Source organism: Juglans regia, chromosome 1, assembly GCF_001411555.2.
Source record: "Juglans regia cultivar Chandler chromosome 1, Walnut 2.0, whole genome shotgun sequence".
Taxonomy (NCBI): domain Eukaryota; kingdom Viridiplantae; phylum Streptophyta; class Magnoliopsida; order Fagales; family Juglandaceae; genus Juglans; species Juglans regia.
Genome location: NC_049901.1, coordinates 44,814,025 through 44,835,616, shown reverse-complemented (window position 1 = coordinate 44,835,616; position 21,592 = coordinate 44,814,025). Strand labels below are relative to the sequence as shown.

At 35.4% G+C, this 21,592-nt stretch overlaps 4 protein-coding genes across 7 annotated transcripts; 2 read left to right on the top strand and 2 right to left on the bottom strand.

The window, feature by feature from the left end:
• Nucleotides 1-604: 604 nt before the first annotated feature.
• On the top strand, nt 605-5,536 carry LOC109011861 (indole-3-glycerol phosphate synthase, chloroplastic-like). The gene is made up of 10 exons (XM_018993210.2): nt 605-876; nt 1,379-1,639; nt 1,741-1,917; nt 2,667-2,741; nt 2,886-2,930; nt 3,014-3,178; nt 4,067-4,145; nt 4,789-4,871; nt 4,958-5,026; nt 5,231-5,536. The coding sequence occupies exons 1-10, from the start codon at nt 724-726 to the stop codon at nt 5,315-5,317; spliced, it is 1,194 nt and encodes a 397-aa protein (XP_018848755.1). The 5' UTR covers nt 605-723; the 3' UTR covers nt 5,318-5,536.
• A 502-nt stretch (nt 5,537-6,038) lies between these two features.
• Nucleotides 6,039-10,406, top strand: LOC109011863 (transmembrane emp24 domain-containing protein p24beta2). The gene is made up of 5 exons (XM_018993214.2): nt 6,039-6,176; nt 6,237-6,470; nt 8,799-8,985; nt 9,095-9,202; nt 10,078-10,406. The coding sequence occupies exons 2-5, from the start codon at nt 6,255-6,257 to the stop codon at nt 10,209-10,211; spliced, it is 645 nt and encodes a 214-aa protein (XP_018848759.1). The 5' UTR covers nt 6,039-6,176; nt 6,237-6,254; the 3' UTR covers nt 10,212-10,406.
• A 730-nt stretch (nt 10,407-11,136) lies between these two features.
• LOC109011859 (protein NOI4-like) lies at nt 11,137-14,716 on the bottom strand. The gene is made up of 3 exons (XM_018993207.2): nt 14,328-14,716; nt 13,097-13,279; nt 11,137-11,517 (listed from the first exon to the last, which is right to left on the bottom strand). Exons 1-3 carry the CDS (start codon nt 14,331-14,333, stop codon nt 11,470-11,472), a joined length of 237 nt encoding a protein of 78 aa, XP_018848752.1. The 5' UTR covers nt 14,334-14,716; the 3' UTR covers nt 11,137-11,469.
• Nucleotides 14,717-15,549: 833 nt separating this feature from the next.
• LOC109011858 (acetyl-CoA acetyltransferase, cytosolic 1) lies at nt 15,550-20,671 on the bottom strand. 4 transcript variants are annotated; one of them, XM_035691572.1, is made up of 15 exons: nt 20,610-20,671; nt 19,593-19,662; nt 18,866-18,964; nt 18,613-18,786; nt 18,374-18,479; nt 18,157-18,295; nt 17,992-18,069; nt 17,850-17,915; nt 17,406-17,491; nt 16,712-16,811; nt 16,451-16,561; nt 16,330-16,371; nt 16,151-16,237; nt 15,917-16,016; nt 15,550-15,804 (listed from the first exon to the last, which is right to left on the bottom strand). In XM_035691572.1, the coding sequence occupies exons 2-14, from the start codon at nt 19,639-19,641 to the stop codon at nt 15,927-15,929; spliced, it is 1,227 nt and encodes a 408-aa protein (XP_035547465.1). In that variant the 5' UTR covers nt 19,642-19,662; nt 20,610-20,671; the 3' UTR covers nt 15,550-15,804; nt 15,917-15,926. The 4 variants fall into 4 exon arrangements, with proteins under 4 accessions (XP_035547465.1, XP_018848751.1, XP_018848747.1 ...); XM_018993206.2 differs by having other exon boundaries at nt 15,912-16,016; nt 20,610-20,669; XM_018993202.2 differs by having other exon boundaries at nt 15,912-16,016; nt 18,157-18,479; nt 20,610-20,669.
• Nucleotides 20,672-21,592: the final 921 nt, after the last annotated feature.

Sequence of the window (21,592 nt, the reverse complement as noted above, 5' to 3'; positions counted from 1 at the left end):
CTCACAACTATTACTATTATTTCTTTAATAACAATATGAAACACGTGGGTAGCATTTGTCTAGAAGAAACAAAAACATGTGGGTTGCAGATTTTAGGCAGTAGCAGTATTCATTTCCTTTAATCCAATATAGCATAAAGAAATATTGACTCACCTAACCAAGATCCAATCATTGATTGGTTTGTAATGGTTATGATGAAAATGATATTTTATTTTACAATTCATTTTAAAATAATCTAATGAAATCATGCAATTTTATTGAAATAAGTTTTAATTTTATAAAACTGCTATTCATTTTATTTTATATGATAATAAAGTTGTAAATTGATATTTTTCAATATCTGTGTATTTTAACTTCACGTTATGGACATTGTCATAATATTAATGTGATGATGATGCCATGAGAAAGGCTGGATTTGTAAATAAATTTTATACAAATAATAATAATAATAATAATAATAATAATACACGGATTGGGTTTAATATTATGACAATTTATATCAAAAAGAATTTTATAATCTGACCCATATAATTAAATTACTTAAATTTCATTTATTTTTTTAATAAATGTTTTTTATTAGATCAATATTTTGACTATTAGGAAAACTTATCTTTGCTATCCTACATCTGATAGCACCACACGATTACCCACTACCTTTCTCCCTCCAACAAAAAAATCACCCCTTTGAGAGTGTCTATCAACCTGCATAATTCCATCGACAAAATGGAGGGTTTGGTTTTTCTGCGACCCGCGCTTCCATCTCTCACTCACAGACCCAACCAATTCTCTAGGAGGAGGTCCATTCCAGGAACTCCGATGGACTTCCATATAAGAAATTCCGGTCCTTTTGCTTCTTCATCAATCAGAGCTCAACAGGTTTTTCAAAATGATACTCATTTTGCGCTATCTTTCTGTCATATTTTGCTTAACTCTGTAATATTTATGCCTTTTATCGTTATCTTTATGTTTTCGCCCAATTCCGAGCTTCTTTTTTATGGGTTGCAGAGTAATTACATATTTATACTCAGAGGCACTTGGAATATATGCGTATTTGCATTTGGGCCATTTAGTTTTCATTAATGGTTCTCTAAACTTACAATCTTTATGGTGGGGTTTTATCTATTTCCGTGTTCAAGAAAAAATGAATTGGTTTTTCACGACAATAATGTAGAATATTTATGCTCTTTAGACTGTGCCCGGATTATACAATATGCTGGTTTCTATAGAATATGTTAGCATTTATCTGTTTCGATGGACAATGTCTTAGAGTTACAATTTTTTGTGCATTAAGTTTGTAACTGATAAGATGGCTCTGAGTCTGCAAGTCTTTGAGTCTACAATTGCTATGGGACTGAATTATGTTCTGGATTTTGTTTAGCTAGAGTCCAAGGATGGCTCTGCTACAGTTTCACAAGCAGCTGTATCCGCAGAAAATGCTCTCAAAATCAAGGAGTGGGAAGTGGGAATGTTCCACAATGAGGTAGCTGCTAGCCAGGGTATAAAAATTAGGAGGAGGCCTCCGACTGGACCTCCTTTGCACTATGTGGGACCTTTTGAGTTTCGGTTGCAGAATGAGGGCAATACTCCTCGGAATATTTTAGAGGAAATCATTTGGAACAAGGACAAGGAAGTCTCACAAGTAATCTATTTGACTTGGTTTATAAACTAAGCAGCATTTTTTTTTTGTATGTTCTATTATTTTAATTATTTTCCTTTAATTCTAATTTTTAATATTGTCAGTCTAAAGAGAGAAGGCCTCTTTCGTCACTGAAGAAATACCTCGACAATGCTTCTCCCACTAGGGACTTTATTGGAGCTCTTAAGGCAGCAAATATACGAACTGGACTTCCCGGATTGATTGCTGAAGTGAAAAAGGCTTCTCCAAGTAGAGGAGTTCTGAGAGAGGATTTTGATCCAGTGAGTCTACTTCCTTCAAATTTTTTTCCTCAAATTTTATTGCTAGGCTAAATTGATTCCCAATTAGTTGTCTGTTATGTAACGACCCAAGGAAGGCTCAGGCCACATTTGGCCCATATCTCAAAAAGACAAGTCAATATTACTATTGGAGCCGTTTGAAATGTGGGATCCCATTCACTTTCTCATACTTAATCTGGGCCTATAGTCCCAAAAGACTAGTCAACATTACAATTGGAGCCCCTTCGAATTATTATAAAAGTCAAGAATTTCTCCTTTCTAGGTAATATGAGATTCCATTCACCATCTTTCCATACTCAGTCTGGGGTATTACATCTGATGTCCTTGGTTGTATCTGTTACAGCTTTATTAATAATATGTCATGTTTACAAGAATATGAGTCCCTATTTCTTGTTCATACATATTCTTATGGTTGGCACTATCATCTGCTTCGGCTCAAGTTGTTTGAAATGACACAAGTGCTGCTAAAGCTCAGTTTTTTTGTGTGGATTTTACAGGAAATGAATGAAATTTTAAAGGAATATAGTTACATGCATTTTTCCTCGTTATTGATTCTCACCCCTCTACTCTTTGATTGTAATTGCAAGCCTATATAAAATGATTAGTATAAGGGCAGAATGAGTTCTCTGAAACTTGGGACCTTTTCTGAATTTCCAGAATTTGAGGTTGTATTTATTTCTTTTTCAAATTGTATATTTTACGTCAATCGGTCTGAAGGTTTCTCATGATAGGTTGAAATTGGCAGAGCTTATGAGCGAGGTGGAGCAGCTTGTCTCAGTGTTTTGACAGATGAGAAGTATTTTAAGGTAAATAAATCAGTTTTAATCTTTCTGGGCATTCTTATGGCTTCAATGTTGCTGGATTTAATTCAGTTTGGTGTACGTTTGGGTTGTTGAAGCTTCGTAATCGGAATAAATTAAGCTTATTGTTGCTTGTGTATTCCAACGCAGGGAAGCTTTGAAAATCTGCAGTTGATAAAGAATGCTGGAGTCAAGGTCTGGCTCCTTGAATTGCATTGTTACTTAGTCTATGTTGTGATAGGTATGAGTTATGCATCTAATGCTAGCAAAATATGCAGTGCCCTCTACTGTGCAAAGAATTTGTCATAGATGCATGGCAGATCTACAATGCTCGAATAAAAGGTGCAGATGCCATTCTTTTAATTGCTGCTGTTTTGCCTGATCTTGACATCAAATACATGATTAAGATCTGCAAGATGCTTGGTTTGGCAGCACTTGTCGAGGTACAGATAGTGCTTCTTTGTTATATTTCCACAAGTTTCTCTTGTAACTGAAATGGTTTGAGGTAGAGATCCACTCCCCCGTTATGTTGTTACATGAAAATTAGAAAACATATGCAATTAAGTAAAAGTTAATGAAAAATAATATATCTAATTAAGTTACTAATTTCCATTTGAAGTTAGTCTAGTTTTTTAGTTTTCCTAACACGTCTATTTGGTTTTCTCAGTCATGCCTTCAAAGTTCGTGTAATTTTCATTCTTAATTTCGAACCAAAGGAGACTAAGATCAAGGTGCTCAACCAAATCTTGGAAATCAAAGTGCTAACATTGACACTCTTTTATCAGTTCTATTGTTGAATAATGATTTAACCATGTAACTTTAGTAACATAATAATTTTTATTTAATACAATAAAGTTTTTTCTGCACATCTCACAAGTCTACAACTAGTTTACGTAATATTTTGAGCTTATATATCCTATTAATGTTTTATTTATGTACATTTTTTTTAACTTATGAGAAGGATGTAGTCACAACAACTTCGTTCTTACCAGGTTACTTTATGACTAATGCTTGATTTGAAAACTTACACCTATGCCAGACAAGTTTTCATATGAACCAGAGTTGCTGAAGTATTGCATAGGTTTCACCCTCAATTTAAATTCTATACAGTAATATAGTTCTGGATTCAAAAGATTCTCTTTTGTTATCAGTGATTGTTGTTATTATTGTCTTTATCGTTATCACTGTTGTGTTGAATACAAATGTTATGAGTTTGAATGTTCTTCAGTTTTCTTATCTTTTTGCCTACCTAGCTATATTACAGGTTTATTTGTTTACTCTCAATTTGGATTTTGAAATATGCTATTGTTGCCTCTGTTGTTTATCCTTAGGTGCATGATGAGAGAGAGATGGATCGAGTTCTTGGAATAGAAGGGGTTGAGCTTATTGGCATCAACAACCGCAATCTTGGTAAATTTTTTCCAACTTTGCAAATTATCTAAACCCATTTTTCTTCTGATCTTCGAACTTTGTAGTGTGATTGTTGATATATATATCAGTATGTAACTCTTCTTTAATGGAAGTCAATTCATTGCCACTACTTTGAAGTTTTAGTATGAATTTTAGCTTCTCAAAGTTTTGGAGGAACTTTCCTTCGAACTCGTGAACCTGAACTTTTAGTTGGATCAATTCCCATTTTATGTATCAACATCTCTTTCTTCTTTGCTTCAGAAACATGTATGTTCATCAAATGCAGTCACGACGTGTCTTGACACCCAAAAAACGAAAATGTAATTTGCATTGACTACCTTGGGCTGTGCCACTATACACACTATATCTCTATTAGCATGGGGAATTGGTTTTGGGTTCAGACTGGAATCATGGACAGGATTAATATTCTATAGGTTCAGCCATTCAGTTGTATTTGGTTAGTGAGGTGATCTGAGATCACTTTAAATTACCTCATTACTATTCACTACTATTTACAAACTATTCACTACTTTTTTACTACTATTTACTATTTTTTCACTACTATTCACATCATCTAAGATCACCGCAACATCCAAATGTAACTGATTATGACAACAATTTCACTTTTGCCTTTTTTCTGCAGAAACATTTGAGGTTGATATAAGTAACACAAAGAAGCTTCTCGAAGGAGAGCGGGGTCGAAGGATTCATGAAAAAGACATAATTGTAATTATTATGTCAAGTATTTCTTTTATTTATTTATTGTATTGAATCTTACATGTTTTTCCCTTCTTGTTTTTTGGATTATTCAGGTAGTTGGGGAATCTGGGTTGTTTACTCCCGATGATATTGCTTTTGTACAAGAAGCTGGTGTTAGAGCGGTAAGCTTTTCAACCCGAGAAATTGATAAAAAAAAAAAAGAAAAAGGGGACGTAGTAGAAGTGAAATGGTACATGTTCGACCACATTGCACGCAGATTATATGTGATAGGCCATTGTTCATGCACCAATTTAATGTGATATGCCTCATTGATGCTGGAATATTTTAATAAATTAGCTGAAAAATCTCGTATTCTTGGGTTGCAGGTTTTGGTTGGAGAGTCGATTGTGAAACAAAGTGATCCTGGGAAGGGGATAACCGGACTTTTTGGCAAAGATATTTCATGCTCATGAAGATTCTGGGGTTGCAATGTTATTAACAAAAATATGTTTCTGCACCCTTTGTTTTCCGGCGTATGCCCATGCAGTTTTCTTATTTGCGGTGGACTTTTAAGTAGCTGAAAAATAAGTAGTGTTGTTGACATGTTGTGTAGCTCTAAAAAATGCCATATTTTCTTTTAAAATAATATATAATGTTCAAACTGTTTGGAGTTCACATATTGATATTGTGTCGATCTATTTCTTAATTGTAGAAAATTGATCCAAGACATCATAATTATAAGATTTTTGGCATCAAACATGGAAAAATGATGCTTTAGCAGCCAGCCATCCAACCTCATTGGCCATCAGAATTTACACGGCAAATGATGCATATGTACTGTTGCTCTCTCGTTTACATTTAAAATTTATCTCATTTTATTATTACAATTTTTTTAAATTTTTACACAAATATCTCAACCCATCTCTACTATTTACAAATTATCTTAATTCATTTATGAATCTAATTCATCTAATTTTATTATTATAATTTTTACATAAAATATAATAAATTATTATTTTTTTTAAATTTTAAAATAATAATAATATTAAAAAATAATATTTTAATTTTTAATTTTTAATTTTTTTAATTTTTAACGGGAGGTGCTTAACATGACGTGTCCAATTCCACGTGGGAGATTTCCATTGGTAAACGCTGTCGGCTTACCCAATCAAAAACTGAGACGTCAGATTAAGAAACAAGAGACGGATTCCGAGCATGGTCAGAAAGACCACCGATCTGGAGTTTGGAGTTCGAAGTTGCGAGTTCGGAGGCTCCGTGTCTGTCTCTCTGTCTCCGTCACTGTCAGACCCAAAAATAGAAAACTTCGTAGAGGTATATAAAGTGGTCTACTTTTTTTCCGAAGCTTCTGTTCTGATTGATATTATTGCGTAGGGTTATCGATTTTGAAAGATGAAATTGTACTGGGATTTGAGGGTTGCGGTGGTGGTGGCGGCGCTGTGTTTACTATTCGCAACCAAAGAAACGGAAGGGATAAGATTTTCGATAGACAGAGAAGAGTGCTTGTCCCACGATGTACAGTATGAGGGTGACACCGTTCATGCCTCGTTCGTTGTCATCAAGACCGATTCTCAATGGCATTACTTCGACGACGGCGTCGATCTTGTGGTATTTCTTCTCTCTTCTTCTTCACCCTTTCTTTTCCTTCTTTTTTCTTCACCCAAATGTTTTCTTGCCTTCTCTTTTTCCATCCTTTTCTGCCAAGTTCCATGTCATGGCTGATTGTTTCTTTTCTTTTTTTTCCTAAAAAATGTTACCATTGTTTCATTCTATGCCTGATCTTAGGGTGATCCATTCGTTGACATTTTGAAGTGTGCACTATCTGCGATATTAAATATCGACCTAAATTAAGAAAAAAGAATAATTTTTTATTCATCAAATATGAGAAGTTGCAACCTTTTTTAGTCAGTGTCAACAGCTGCTGCGAATTATTGGCCTATCCAAAGGGAGATGAACATTGCCTTGTTATATATGTCGAGTCCAGTTAATTTGCATGGAATTAAGGATTGTGCTTGACATGACACATGGTGAAGTGACGAAATTATTGATGGGTTTGAGAGGGGTTTCGGTGCGGAGTGGAATCTACAACAGAGATGAATAGGTAGGGATGCGAAAGCTTGGGGTACTTGGTGGAAAAAAATGATAGGATCCTAATGTTTTTTACTTACGTCACACTCATTAAGAAAGGAGCTTGGGATGCAATGGAGAGTTTGGTGCTCTCTGTACAAGAATGCTTTAGATTTTCTTGATTGTGTGCTTTATGACTTGGAATTAGAAGGAAAAAAAATCTTTGGCATTATTTTTGCTTCCACTTCAACTTCAAGTTAGGGGCGAATGATGTGTAATCTTGGGAGTTTGTTTGACCAAATCTTGGTGGCCATTGGACTATTAGTATTGAAATTATCCAAGTACTCCTGTAACGTAGCTAGAATATCTATCAATTCACTTAACAAATTGATTAGTCGTCAAGTATGCAATTAATTGATAAACAATCAAATACATAAAATAAACGAAGTGCGTAACACCAAGATTGGTATCGAAGAGAAACCCTTTAAAGAACTCTTTAAAGGCAAAACCTTACGGAGTAGCCAAACTCAGAAAAGTCAATTTTATTATTTGAAAATCAATTACAAGTAAAACTCAATTACAAAACCTTTATCAATTGACACTTTTACTTGACCAGACAAATGACCCATTTGTCTTCTACCGCAATAGCAGGTAGAACCTCTGACGATATTCAAACATTGGTTTTTCTTCTAGAACTTCAGTGGCTGAATCTCGGCTAATTAATTTTCTAACATAGAGTATGCACGCACTCAAAAAAGAGAGATAAAATACTATTTTCTCACACTCAAGTACCACTCTCTGAGAGAAACAGTATGAAAATTCTCTAAGGAATTTTCTCACTAAAATATGCTTTGAAAAGTACTCTAGAAAATATAAAGATATGAATCTCTAAAAATCTTAACTAGTAGAATCTCTTAAATAAACTATCTGGAAAGAGTTCCAGTTTCAGTAGGATTCTGCTGACGGATAGAATCTGTCGCGAAGACGTCTCCTGACGGATTGTTGACATGTCGCGATAACTTTTCTCTACAGTAACTGATTTTTGTTCAGCTTCTGTTCTTGATAACTTCTTGATAGTTCGAAATTCTTTCTGCTTGATATATTCTTTTGGAAACTTCTATCCAGATCACTTGATATCTCCTATCTTTTTGAACATTCAATCTTGATCTATAGTCTTTTGAAACTTTATCTATGTAACCACTTATCTTAGAATTCAAATATTCATAGATAAAGATAAAGACAAATCTTTATCTATTAATCTATTTATCTTTGAATTTAAATATTCATAGATAAAGATAAAGACGAAGACAAATTACATTTATCAAATAATTCAAATAGGTCCTAGTTATCTAATCCTAGTCAACAAACTTTTACATTAACAAGCATGTGTTTACATTGAGATAACGTAGAACCACAATGCGTTCTTTGGATGTACTTGAAGGTAGGAGTGTAATTGGTTTGGTTTGGTCCAATTTTGGACATACTTTGGAACCAAATCGGTCTAAGTCAGTTTTGAAATTCTGAGAACCAAATTTTCCACAGATTAACTGCATCAGTATTCTCTATCTTGGTTCAATTCATTGTGTCAGCAGAAATATGGAAAAACTTTGAGGGAAATTGTTAATTACTAAATCAACTAGTATGTATACACCTATATAGGAATATAGGTGTATACATACATAGATCGATCGAGTTGTACTATATGCTGGCACCCTTTTGAATGGACAAAAATGGATATTGCTTGGTCACTTGGGAAATTCAAATTTAAATGAATCTTTTGCACTATCTTCACCTTTAACTTCTCTCTGCTTATTCCATTGTGCTCCATTGAATCTATGGTAGTCTCACTATCTTTTCGGATATAATCAGGTGAAGGGGCCTACTGGCGAGCAGATTCAAGATCTCCGTGAGAAGGTAAGCGGGAAATTTGAGTTTGTGGCTCAAACAAAAGGGCTTTATCGGTTCTGTTTCACCAACAAGTCTCCCTACCATGAAACTCTCGACTTTGATGTCCATGTTGGTCATTTTGCATACTATGATCAGCATGCAAAAGATGGTGAGCAGTGACGTTACTTTCTATTGCGTGGCCTCTCTCCCATTTTATTTGATCTTTTATCAGACTCCAGTGAAGAATAATTTACTGAAATTGTCGTTGACCTCTGCAGAGCATTTCAACCCCATGTTGGACCAGATAGCAAAGTTGGAGGAAGCCCTTTACAACATCCAGTTTGAACAGCATTGGTTAGAGGCTCAGACGGACCGCCAAGCAATAGGTACTATCTAAAGAACTGGGTTTCTTTTTCTATATTCGAAGAGTTTTGCTACATACAATCACTTTTGCATACTCCTTACGCACTCTACTAATGTGATTGGCCGAAGCAATTATTTTATATTAAAAAAAAATGACGCAATCAATCACATTAGTGGAGTACGCAAAGAGTATGTAAAAGTGACTGCACATTGCTGATCTTATAGGCACAACTTTTTTTCTTTTTGCTTTTGCCCCACTACCTTTCGTCTCAAGGTGAAATTACTACTTATTTCAAAAGTTTAAACTAATAGGGAAGCTAGATTTTATTATTTAAATTATATATATATTTTTTGACAAGTATTATTTAAATTATATTTTAATATTCTCTTTCATATGTGAGCCAGACTTTTCCTTAATAAATGGGCCCAACATGTAAAATTTTTAGTTAAATGCGTGGAGTATAAAGTCAGGGTTTAACCCCAATGGGTTGGCCCAAGTGGTGAAGGCCTTGGTCTTGAAATATCAATCCTTTCAAGATCTAAGGTTCAACACCTCATGGGTGCAAACAATCCTTTGGGGCCACACCTCCTGGTGAAAAGTCAGCGATTTAACCAGTTCCGTATAGGGAAACTTCTAAGGGTGTGGTGCACGGGACCATGGTTTACTCGGATGGGTCCAAAGAGTTCTGCCTTGGAGAGGTTTCCCAACATAGTATAAAGTCAGGGTTCGAGTTCATGACTCCTAGCTCTGATAACATATAAAATTATCACTTGTCCAAAAAACTTAAATTGATAGGGAGAGATAGATTTTTATTATGTAAATTATATGTTAATAATAAAGTAGAGAATAAATTGGGGTGCCATCAATCTCGTAATATTTTTTCTTACAACATTTCAGTGAATGATGGAATGAGTCGTAGAGCAGTCCATAAGGCAATGTTTGAATCAGCAGCACTCATTGGAGCTAGCGTCCTTCAAGTCTACCTTTTGCAACGCTTGTTTGAACGGAAGCTTGGGACATCCAGAGTTTAGATTTGTTTCTGTTGAATGAAATGTATTATTGGAGGATGGAGATCTTTATGTATCAATTGCCGTTACACCCCATTAATAGTTTTGTAGCTTATCAGTCTTGAGTTACCCTGCACCCCTGAAGCTACTGTGGAGATGACTCGTCTATGCTTAATTAAAGATATTTGCCCCTGATATATGATTTATTTTTTGAGCTCTCGTGTTTGTTTCAAGCCTTCAAAGTTTTCAATATATTCTCGTAATTGGCTGCTTGTGACAGAACAGGGATGATTACACCCCGTGCGCGCATCACCACTTTCTGGTCGGTACAGGGATTATGGACTCCGTTTCTCTTATCAGCCGCCAAAATCTTCCACGGTTTGGGTTTGGTTCCATAACACTTCCACGGTTCAACAGCATTTTGCCATTGTTTTTGGGTTCCTTTGTCCTACACAACATGCCCCTACCAGTAAAACGCTTGGAAACCTTCCGAATCAATCATAGGCTAAGAGAAGGTTTAGATAGTAAGATGAGTTTATATGAAAGTTAAAAGTTGAATAAAATATTATTTTTTAATATTATTATTGTTTTGAAATTTAAAAAAGTTAAATTATTTATTATATTTTGTGTTGAAATTTGAAAAAATTATAATAATTAGATAAGATGAATGACATTATGAATGGCATTGATAATATTTTCTCGAGCATTATGAATGACACTGATAACCAATGTCTGCATTTATAAAATAATGAATAAAATATCTGCTTGATTATTTTACAGGTTCTATCATCAATTCTTTGTAAAGCCAATAAAAAATTTCGCTCGGCTGATTGAGTAGCATAGAATATAGCAGACGACTCGGGAGAGCTTGGGCGGTGACCAAGGGAACAGACATTCATTCATTCCATGATTAACAATCATATTGTTTAAGAGAAGTAGGACGGCCTCATTCGGTATAAGTCCGCAATTATCCAGAAGTAAATCAAATCCACTCCAAAGAATATAATAACAAATAGTAGTGTCAGTTCATAGGATATCAGTAAAGGAGAGAAGTAGCACCCAATAATAACCGGCCAGTATACTGAACATACTACAACATTATTCTTTAAACTTCTCTAATTGTACGTTATCACCAATTTAGACACGATAAACAGATTCCAGCCAGGATACAATGATCCATCATAGTATATGATACGGCTCCATTCTTTCTGTAACATATTATGAGCTCGGATATTCAAAGCCAATGTTTTCCTGTTCAAGCTATCATGAGGTAAAAGCAGCCTCATGATTCTGCATGAGCGGACTGTATGCAGCAACACCATTTTTTCTGCTGTAAAAATCAAATTGAAAGCAATATGTTAACCCATAAGGTCATTATATGGCAACATGCTAGTACCATCCATACATTCTGACATCCATTCAGATGCATGAATATATCATTGCCATTCATAACCAGCCGTGGAAGAAATCCATAAAAATCAATTAGCAGGGACATTAGTAAATTGGCAACAAGTACCATACCTAAATGATGGTGTTTGAAGGAAGAAAGAGCATATGCGAAAAGTAAGAGTAACGTGGCAGCAGTCTACATAACTATCAATAAAACGTGGCAGCAGTCTATATGTTTTGAGTACTGCACACTAGTTAGATACTTCTCATGTATACTGCCTGTATTTCGGCTTTGCCTATTCTTATGAATAAACTTTCTTGATTACTGATAAAAAAAAAAAAAATGTTTCGAGTACTGCACTAAAATCTGGTGGATTTGAATTGTATGTATGAAAAAGCAATAGGAAACTGAAAGTAAACTGACATAAAAGTCCAAGATTGATTGGATCATTATGGTGAACTTGGGAGTCTGGAACCTATCAGTTTGTGGGTTTACTTTTGTGGAATCTCTTTGTGACTAAAGTATCTCATTAATTAAAAGCAAGAAAAACTCAAGAATGCTATCTGAATACTAAAGACCCAGAAACGATGTTATGCTCATAGAAGTATTTCTATATGTTTGAACTTTTATGCATATGCAATTCATTTTGTGGGTTTTAATTCAGACAGAGGAATTCATGGTGCCCGGTTATGTCTTGATTGAATGTTGTAGGGTTTCCATTGTATTTAGTCACACTAGGGGATCAGATTGCAACAAATTTAAGACACACACACACACACACAGAGTTATTAGTACTTGAAATTTTATTAAACAACAGAAGGGTGCTACACAAAGTACATAGGAAGTAAACCATAGGTCTAATATTGATGTAGTTAAAACTTTAGGTCTTAGTTTTAAACAATCACTAAACTCTGAAGTTTAGTTATGTAACTACCCTAATATTGAGCATTCTAACAAGAATTTGGAAGAGAAAGAGGTCATTCTTAGATGTGATGTGTGAGTAGCATTCTTCAATAATTCGACACATGTTTTCAGAAATATCAACTATATCTTGGCCTTGATCCAAGAAATAGTGAAATATATGGTGTAAATTTTTTCATGACAATGAATCTCAGAGATTGTGCGAACGTAACATGTCTTCAACAGGGTTAAATACCAGACTAGTGTAACGTGTCTTCGTCACACGGATAAGATAAATCATTGGCTTTTCACCAATGGGGTGTGGCTTATAGAAATTGTTTGCACCCAAGGGTCGAACCTTAGACCTGGAGAGAGCATACTACCAAGATCAAGGCCCTTATCACTTGAGGCAACCCCTAGGGGTTTATATGGAGTAAATTTTACAGATATATGGCATATCTTGGCCTTTATCATATGATAATGAAGGTTCAAATGAATATTTAGTTGCCAACCTGACAGAATTATCCCGCTTTTATTGGGAACTAAGAAATGGAATGGTTGCATGAAAGGGCAGGCTCAAAGTTAAAAAAATGAAGGAATGTTCAGGATTGCAACTTACGGAATGAGGTTTCCCAAGAACTGCTCCATGCTTATATTTTGAGTCATCCTTTGGTGGTGAGTCAACCTTGCCACCTGTCTTTTTCTCATTTCGAGCCTTGTTGAAGATTACTGTGAATCCCTCAGCCGAGGCTGGGTCATTGACATCCCATTCCCCAAACTTTGGCAATGGTCCATCCTTTTCCTGTGGAAATTGAAGATTTCATATGATATGCGTGAATAATGCAATCAGCTTAACGCTCAACCAACTCTTGCTTCTTAAATTCTATTAAGAAAATGAAAACGACAGTTGCTGCTTACATATCAAATAAAGGAAGACAAAATGAATCCAACAATATGATTGAGATGTCAGAAGATGGGTGCTTCACATGTCTTAACGCAAATTCTAATCAAGCTAACCATATTCTTTAAAACATACGGCAATGCAGAAACAATTCCAAAAAGATTTGTAAGAATGAAACGAGATAGGTAAGATAAACATATAAAATCAATAGATTGTCTGTCATTGGTAAAAAGATCGAAAATTTTCATACCAATCCCGGAATGCAGGTCCTTGATATTGCATAATGTGGTAATTGCTACATATTGATATGGGTTGGTTTGCAAACTAACACGACAAACATGCCTCAGAGACGGAAAGCTAGTATCACACAGGTCTGGGGAAATCCATGAAATCATATCAAGAAAAAAACGTAAAAATCTTATGGAATAGTTGTGTCAGAGTGATCAAACCACAAGCAAACGCTGGGCGGATGAACTTCTAGCACTGAAACCCAACGATGAACTTGTAAGTTCAAATTCAAAGCTTAATAATAAGGATGCAATACCATGAATGAAAAGAGGCACGCAAGAACCCCATTAACGCAAGGACCAAGGCTACCAACATATCAATACGTATAGAAACAACTTAACAGATAGATGCCAACATATTTTAACAATGAACATGAATCAGAGGTAACATCGCGAATACCTCTCTCTGTCCTTAATCAGCAAACTGCAACCAGCACCATGTGACAGAGTAATCGTTGGACAAACATACATATAACGAAACGAAATTGAAATGGAAGAGGAAAGAAAACAGCATACGGGGGATAAAAAAAGGTCATTTGCAAGAACAGAAACATATTAAACATAAAGAGACAAACAGACATACAAGACGTATAGCTATATGGTAGAAGTGTAGTCATGTACACATAATTCTTGAAGTATATATGTCTGTTGGATGATCGTACCGCCATGAATGGGATGGAGAGAATTCTGTGGCCTCCTCTTTCTACCGTCCTGGTCTTTTGCTTGATGGATGATTCCTTTGCTTTTCCTTTTTCCTTTACCTACCCCTTTCCTGAGAGAGAGAGAGAGAGACTAGGTGTGGGCCACGCCAATGGAGCGGACAACGTGTCTTACTATATCATGTAGGGAGAGTTCAATTGTTGGTGGGGACCACTGACGCTGTTTGGTACTTCCAGCGAAGCTCACCAACAGGCAACACTGAGCTCATGAGATTAGATGAGGCCATGTGTTAGATAGATACACACAATTATAAGCTTTTCTCCTTTCTCAACAGTGATCTTTTCTCTCTTTCCAATCTGCCCACTGGACTCATCCCTCTCCCTATCTCTCTGCTTTCCCATCACACGGCTTTAAATCAGCTCTTGTTCATAGAGTTTTCTTTTCGGGCTTCTTGAGTCAACACATGCCTTACCACGGCATCAACCTATAAATATAACTATGTAGAGTTGCAATCAGACTAACGTGTGACGCTCAAGTATCGTCCAAGCTACGCTTATTAAGTCTCACAGTCGCACATCTTTGTTGTTCATGGCATTCGACACTTACATGTATTGTATAGATGTATCGATCCATGGGTTCAGTTGTCAGTACAACCGCACTGAGAATCAACACATGATCCCCTATTATGGCATTCACATGTTGCCAATCTACAAATACAACTAAGAAGAGTAACGTGTGACGCTCAAGCCTCAAGCCTCAAGCCTCAAACATCTCTGTTATTGTTCTAGACACAGATCTTTTAAGAATTGACTCAATACATCCTCGCTATTGATGCATGGATTCAGTTGTTAATACAACCGCTTAGACACTGAAAATCAACCCAACCTTTATTCTTTTGATCCTAACTCTCACCCAGCTTCCACTTCCTCATTTTCACTCAAGTATCCTTGTTTGAGAATTTACAGCCTCTTGGGTTAGAAACCCGACGTAAAGCATGGGTTAGAAGACGTTGAGGAATTCTTCTAACCCAGGTCTGTTTCTATTCCATTACAATTTACGTGCGACTTGAATAGAGAGATAGGACCTGAGTAATTGGCCTGATGTTGGAGCAATTAGAATTCAAGAATCAACTCACAATCTGGCTCTCTAGTCAGTGCACAAGTTACAACCAGCTTCACCAAAACATTGCTAGCAAGTCTTTTTTATTTCTATTTTCACGTCTTCTTTCCATTGGTTTAAAAAAAAAAAAAAATAGTACACAGTATGAATTCGGTAGTACAAATAGAGGAAATTAAAGAGACACAGATTTTGGGTGTACAACATTATTTTAATAAATACATTCCTCTTAAAAGCTAAATACACTCATGGTTTATTCTAGTAAAAAGTAGAAATATGGGTAATTTTGCAAAACATTGAGCTTAGATGCCTCAAAACCGATTTTCATCTTCAAAGCGAAGCTCCCAACTTCATATCAAAGGCCTGAAGTACATAAAGCTAACAATCACAAACTTGATCGAAGTATTACATTTAAAGCAAAGATTAAACGAAGTATTACAATTTTCACATTCTCATCCGTTAAGACTTACCCAACCTGAAAAGACTCATACAAGCTCTACAACAAGGGCAGATGCACCGCCTCCTCCGTTGCAAACACCACCAACACCGCATTTCCCATTTTTCTGCTTCAGTACCTACAACACCATGATGACTTAATTTAGAGAACAGATAGAGAATACCCTTTCAGAGCAACTCAAAATAATTTGACATAAAAAGTATCTGTCCAGAAAATCTTATAGAGCAAAACGATAATCAGGCATAGTTATACCCCCAACAGTGTGACCAAGATGCGTGCTCCACTACAACCTAGAGGATGTCCCAAGGCTACAGCTCCACCATGCACATTCACTTTTTCCTGCAAATAAAATAAGAAGGGTACATGATAAATAATGTAAAGCCTGGGGGAGAGAGGGAGAGGGAGAGAGAGAGAGAGAGAGAGAGACTCACAGGATTAAGTCCAAGCAGTTTCTGATTCGCAAGAGCCACAACCTATACAGATGACATAATATGGTGGGTAACCTCGAAGACTGATAAGCTAATATGCTAAAAGTGTGGTATAACAGCTTACAGCAAAGGCTTCATTTATTTCATAAAAATCAATTTGAGATGCCTCCAAACCAGCATTTGATATAGCTTTAGGAATTGCAAGAGCTGGAGCAGTAGTAAAGAACTCTGGCGCCTGCACAGTCAATTTAAACTAACATCAATCATGACACCCAAAACTTGATATTAACAACGAATAATGTTAAGAACAAAACGCTAGAGTCCTCTACTGATATTTTCAACGGCTCTGAAAGCTAGCAAACAGATACTAAAAGTTGTGTCTTACCTGTGCAGCATCAGCATACCCTGTGATCTTTGCAATCACCTGCAGCCCAAGTTTTACTGCTGTCTCTCCGCTCACTAAAACTAAAGCAGCAGCACCATCACTGTCAAGGAGAAGAATTTCTCTTTTCAGGAAAAAGCTCTCAGTTCATGTCTTTTTAAGACTTGCATCATCAGAAATGGAGCAATTCATCCTTCAATGGAGAAAAGCTTCTGCCCATGTCTTTGTAAGAATTGCATAAATAAAAAATGAATAACGCTTCATTCATTAACATATAGAGTGTTTAACCAATTATTGATTCACTTTCAGCATTCTAAAGTCGAATACCCCATAAGCACACAAAATGCAAGGCTGTAAAACTATAGGGAGCACTATACATAGATAGAAGCAAGCGCTATGAATGCCATTGACCAGTGGCTTAAAACATGACGACGTGCGAAGAAGATACTAGTTTTTTTTTTTTTTTTCCTCGCTTGGCAGTTGGGTTCTAGTAGAGTGATCCCTGAGTTTTCCTTGTCGAATTGGAGGTCAACCTAGTACTTTCAGTATATAGTATTTTACCATAAGATTGGTGATTCAAACACCACGTGAAAACAGTAAAAGTCACCTGATAAGGATGTGATGCCCTGGCCCAAACAAATAAGTAGATGAAGACGATCATGTAAAAACAGAAGAGAACAAATATAAATCAATAAACCTTATACTTGAAGCATTGCCAGCAGTAACAGAACCTCCGCTCTCCTTGAAACTAGGACGGAGCTTCCTTAATTTGGCAGCATCAAACTGACATTGCAAAAAAGAAACATTTAAGGATATTTGTAACAGGGGAGTGGCGCGGACTGTTAATTTTACTTATCAAAAACAAAAAAGGGAAGTGGCAGACTCTCTCTGCTACCAGATATATATATGTTAACAAACAGTTATTGAAATTTTTTTTGACGATAAGAGTTAAAATACATGAAATGTTTGCAGCCATGGGAAACAAGATCTGAGTAGTCAATTATTGAAGAAAAATTGTGATTACACCCCCTTTCCCTTCTGTAAAGCTATTCTTACTATGAATAGGGAAATCTACTTACCAGAGAGCAGCCAAGAAGAATAAGTCATACAACTATCGTTTCAGAAGGATAAATTCCCTTACCTTTCCTAGGCCTTCATCCTTGTCAACAATTGTTGATGGCTTTCCCCTTCCACCAGAAACTTCAACCTGCATGTTACCATATTGGGGTAAATATAACAAAATGCTACACTCACTTTATCAAACTTATTGAGAAATGACCAACCGGAACAATTTCCCATGCAAAGGCACCAGAGTCTTTGGCAGCAATTCCTCGCTCAAAGCTCTGGATGGCAAAGGCATCCTGCAGGACTCACAAAGAAACATGAAATTCTATTATGGAAAATTCAATAGAACTTTACGTAATGAGAACATCAGTTCTGAAGAACACCTGCTCCTCCCTTGTAATTGTATGTTTATCTGCACATAGTTCAGCACATGATCCCATGGCACAATCACCATAGACATCCCATAAACCATCTTTCAGCATGCCATCAACAAGAGAATCATGTCCAAAGCGAGATCCCTTCCTGTATTTTAGTATCTGATCAGAGAATTTGCAATTGAGTTCAAAGCTAAGAGAAACATAAATGGTAGTGGATGCCAACCTTGCTTCTGCAATATACTTAGGTGCATTGGACATGCTTTCCATGCCACCAGCCACAACAACATCATTGATGCCCAGCTGGATACTCTGTGCGGCAAGCATTGTTGCTGCAGTTACCAAAATGATTAGACTAGTATATTAAAAAAAAAAATTATCATTTCTTATATAAAAAGAAATTTCAATCAAACTTCATTAAATAAAAATAAATAAATAAAAATTTCATGACAATAGAGCGTCCACCTTTCATCCCTGATGCACAAACTTTGTTAACGGTGGTGCAGACTACTGAATTAGGTATTCCTGCACCTAGTGCAGCTTGCCTGGCAGGAGCCTGCCCTAAATTTGCACTAAGGACATTGCCAAAGATAACTTCTTGAACAGTTGATGGATCAACGTTTGCTCTTTTAAGAGCAGCTACAAAAGACATGAAAAGTAATTCAAGAAACATTGCTAAAAACATAGATTGAAGCAGAACCAAAGGTTATACTCTTACCTTCAATAGCAATAGAGCCAAGCTTGGTGGCAGATAAAGATGAAAGAGATCCAAGAAGTGCACCCATTGGCGTACGTGCAACACCAACAATGCATACATCTGCACAAAAGAAAAAAGTCGGATTGAATGAACCAGCAAGCACCTGAAATTTAAGTTTTCTGCTAAGTTCAATTAATTACAATTAGCTAATCTTGGAGCTTCAGGTATTACTTTGTCTTTCTACTCTATTTTTCAATTACCTAGGCATTTGTACGGACTTTTTGTTATTGATAAATCTAGTTTACCACATTTTAGATGGAGATGGTACTTTTGAGTATTTGCTTAATTTCTGTTTTTGTAATAGATACTTAGGAACAGTTAATGTAAGTGGTAGTTTTTTTCTTAGAATGCATGATTTTACAAGAGCTTTGCTTTTGGGATTTATGTAACCCCCAAAGCTCTTACACTGCTTGTAAAAGGTATTCTTCCGCCATAAGAGATGATTAATAATAAAATTGCGGGTACCGTCCCTCTTCGTAAAAAGAAAGTTCAAAATTTCCAATTTCCATACATATAAAAAAGTAAAAGTAAATAATTAAAAAGACATGAAGCACAAAGACATCACTGAATTTTTGCTTTCAAGTAATTATAGTATCATTACTACAGCAATGATGGCGTGCATATCAGGCACAAACCAAGCCAATAACTTAAAGTTTTAAAGAGACATAGGATAGAGTAGATACAAGACCTCTAGGCTTAATCGAATCCGAAGATGGTGCCAATGCTGCTGGAGCCATTGATATATGTAAACAGAAAATCTGAAAATTCACAGATTTAATTAGCATTGGCGGAACACAACAGCATACACAAACTCATAAAAAAAAATTAAGCGTGAACTTTACGAATGGCCTCCAAACTAAACACTTCAATGCATAGCCAAATCATGAAGTTCTTGTAAACAAATTAGAAACGTATTTTATTGCTTTCAATTATGTTGCTGATTTCAGGGGGAAATGATAGATAAACAGGAGAGTTTTTTTTTTTGAACGCCATTCTTCAGTTGCAAAATTTTGGCATGTCCTGAAAATAACAAATCGTGTTGAACTTAAACGTACTTAGAGAAGAGCAAAACATATCACTTCGCAAAGCCAAAACATTCTTCTATACTCTCCTCCTATCTTCATATTGGGATGCATATTTTTCAACTTACAAATATACGAAATCCAACCACCCGATTTCCTCATTTAACGTCAGATGGGATAAAAAGAATTCGTAGTTGGGATAACTGATGTCTTTTACATATTGCCGAGTAAATTTGAAATTAGACTCTTTTTTTTTTTTTCTCTCTCTTCTGGCTTCTTTCTTCTTTTGTTTGTTTTTTTTCATTCGTTTGGTAGATGTGAACCAAATCAAAAGTAAACACAATATTCCAAGCTTTTAAAAAAAGTTTCTCTTTTTTATCTCATAACAGTTTTCTCAGCAACCAAACGGAAAGCGATTATTCCACTTCAATCGCACATGCATGCGTCCAATACCACATAAATTGTGTCTCCTTAATTAGTAACAGATCTTATATAACACAGTATGAATCATAAAGATGAGAAAAAATGTCAAGAATTAGGATGGAGATAAGAGCGCAAAGGGACAAAAGAAAAATATAGAGAAAAGACGGGAAAATCGGAGAGAAAGTGAGGGAAGAAAATTAGCAGTGAAAGAATTAAGCTTTTTAGAGATTAGGAAAAATCAGAAGGAGAGAGATCCATACCTGTGAGTTAGGGTGTTTTACAAGAAGGATCGCAAAGAAGAGTAGAGGTGGTCAGCTAGAAATGGTGTCCGAGTTTGGTTTTATATATAAGACTAAGGTAGAGCCGGAAGGGGACAAGCAGGGTGATGGATTTACTGAAAAGCCAGTGAGGACCAGTTTATTGACTATTGTGTCCTTGAGAAAAAAAAAGAAAATTAATTGTGAGTCCAAAATTCAAAACAGATGCGAATTTTTGGAGTTTGGTAGAATGGAGTGTTGTGTGTTGAAAAATGAAAATACAAACGGATCCAATGAACTTGGCTTTCTTATTATTTCCTATTATTATTTGAAATAAATATTCCTTAATAGAGATTTGGTCTTAATTTCAATGCAAAATGTTTGAAGTTTTATTTGAATTCACCAAAGCCATCAAACAATCATAATTGTGGTGAAAATATTCAATAGTTGAAGTTTAATACACTACACATGCATGTACGGATTAAATAGTGAGATGAGGTGATATGAGATGATTTTAGAAAAAAATTAAAAAGTTGAATAAAATATTATTATTATTTTAAATTTTAAAAAAATTAATTAATTTATTATATTTTATATAAAAATTTAAAAAAATTATAATAATAAAATAATATAAAATAAAATATTTTTACTACTCAAACAAGATCGTAATCTTATCAATCAAAATTCAAATTGATGGTTATATATATATATATATAAAAATTCTTTGGTCAACAAGGGCATGCAAGTTGAAGTGGCCAACCAACTACACAACTTTGAGCTGTACTAGACTATTAGTTTTCATGTGATTCACACATACAACCCCACACACGCCACTTTATGATAAGATGTTGTTTGGATTTAAAAATGATTTGAAATAAGTTGTAAATATTAATGAGATAAATTATAAATAATAGTTAGATTTATGAATTAAAATTACTGAATAATAGTAAATAGTAGTGAGATAAGTTTAGATAAATTAAGATAGA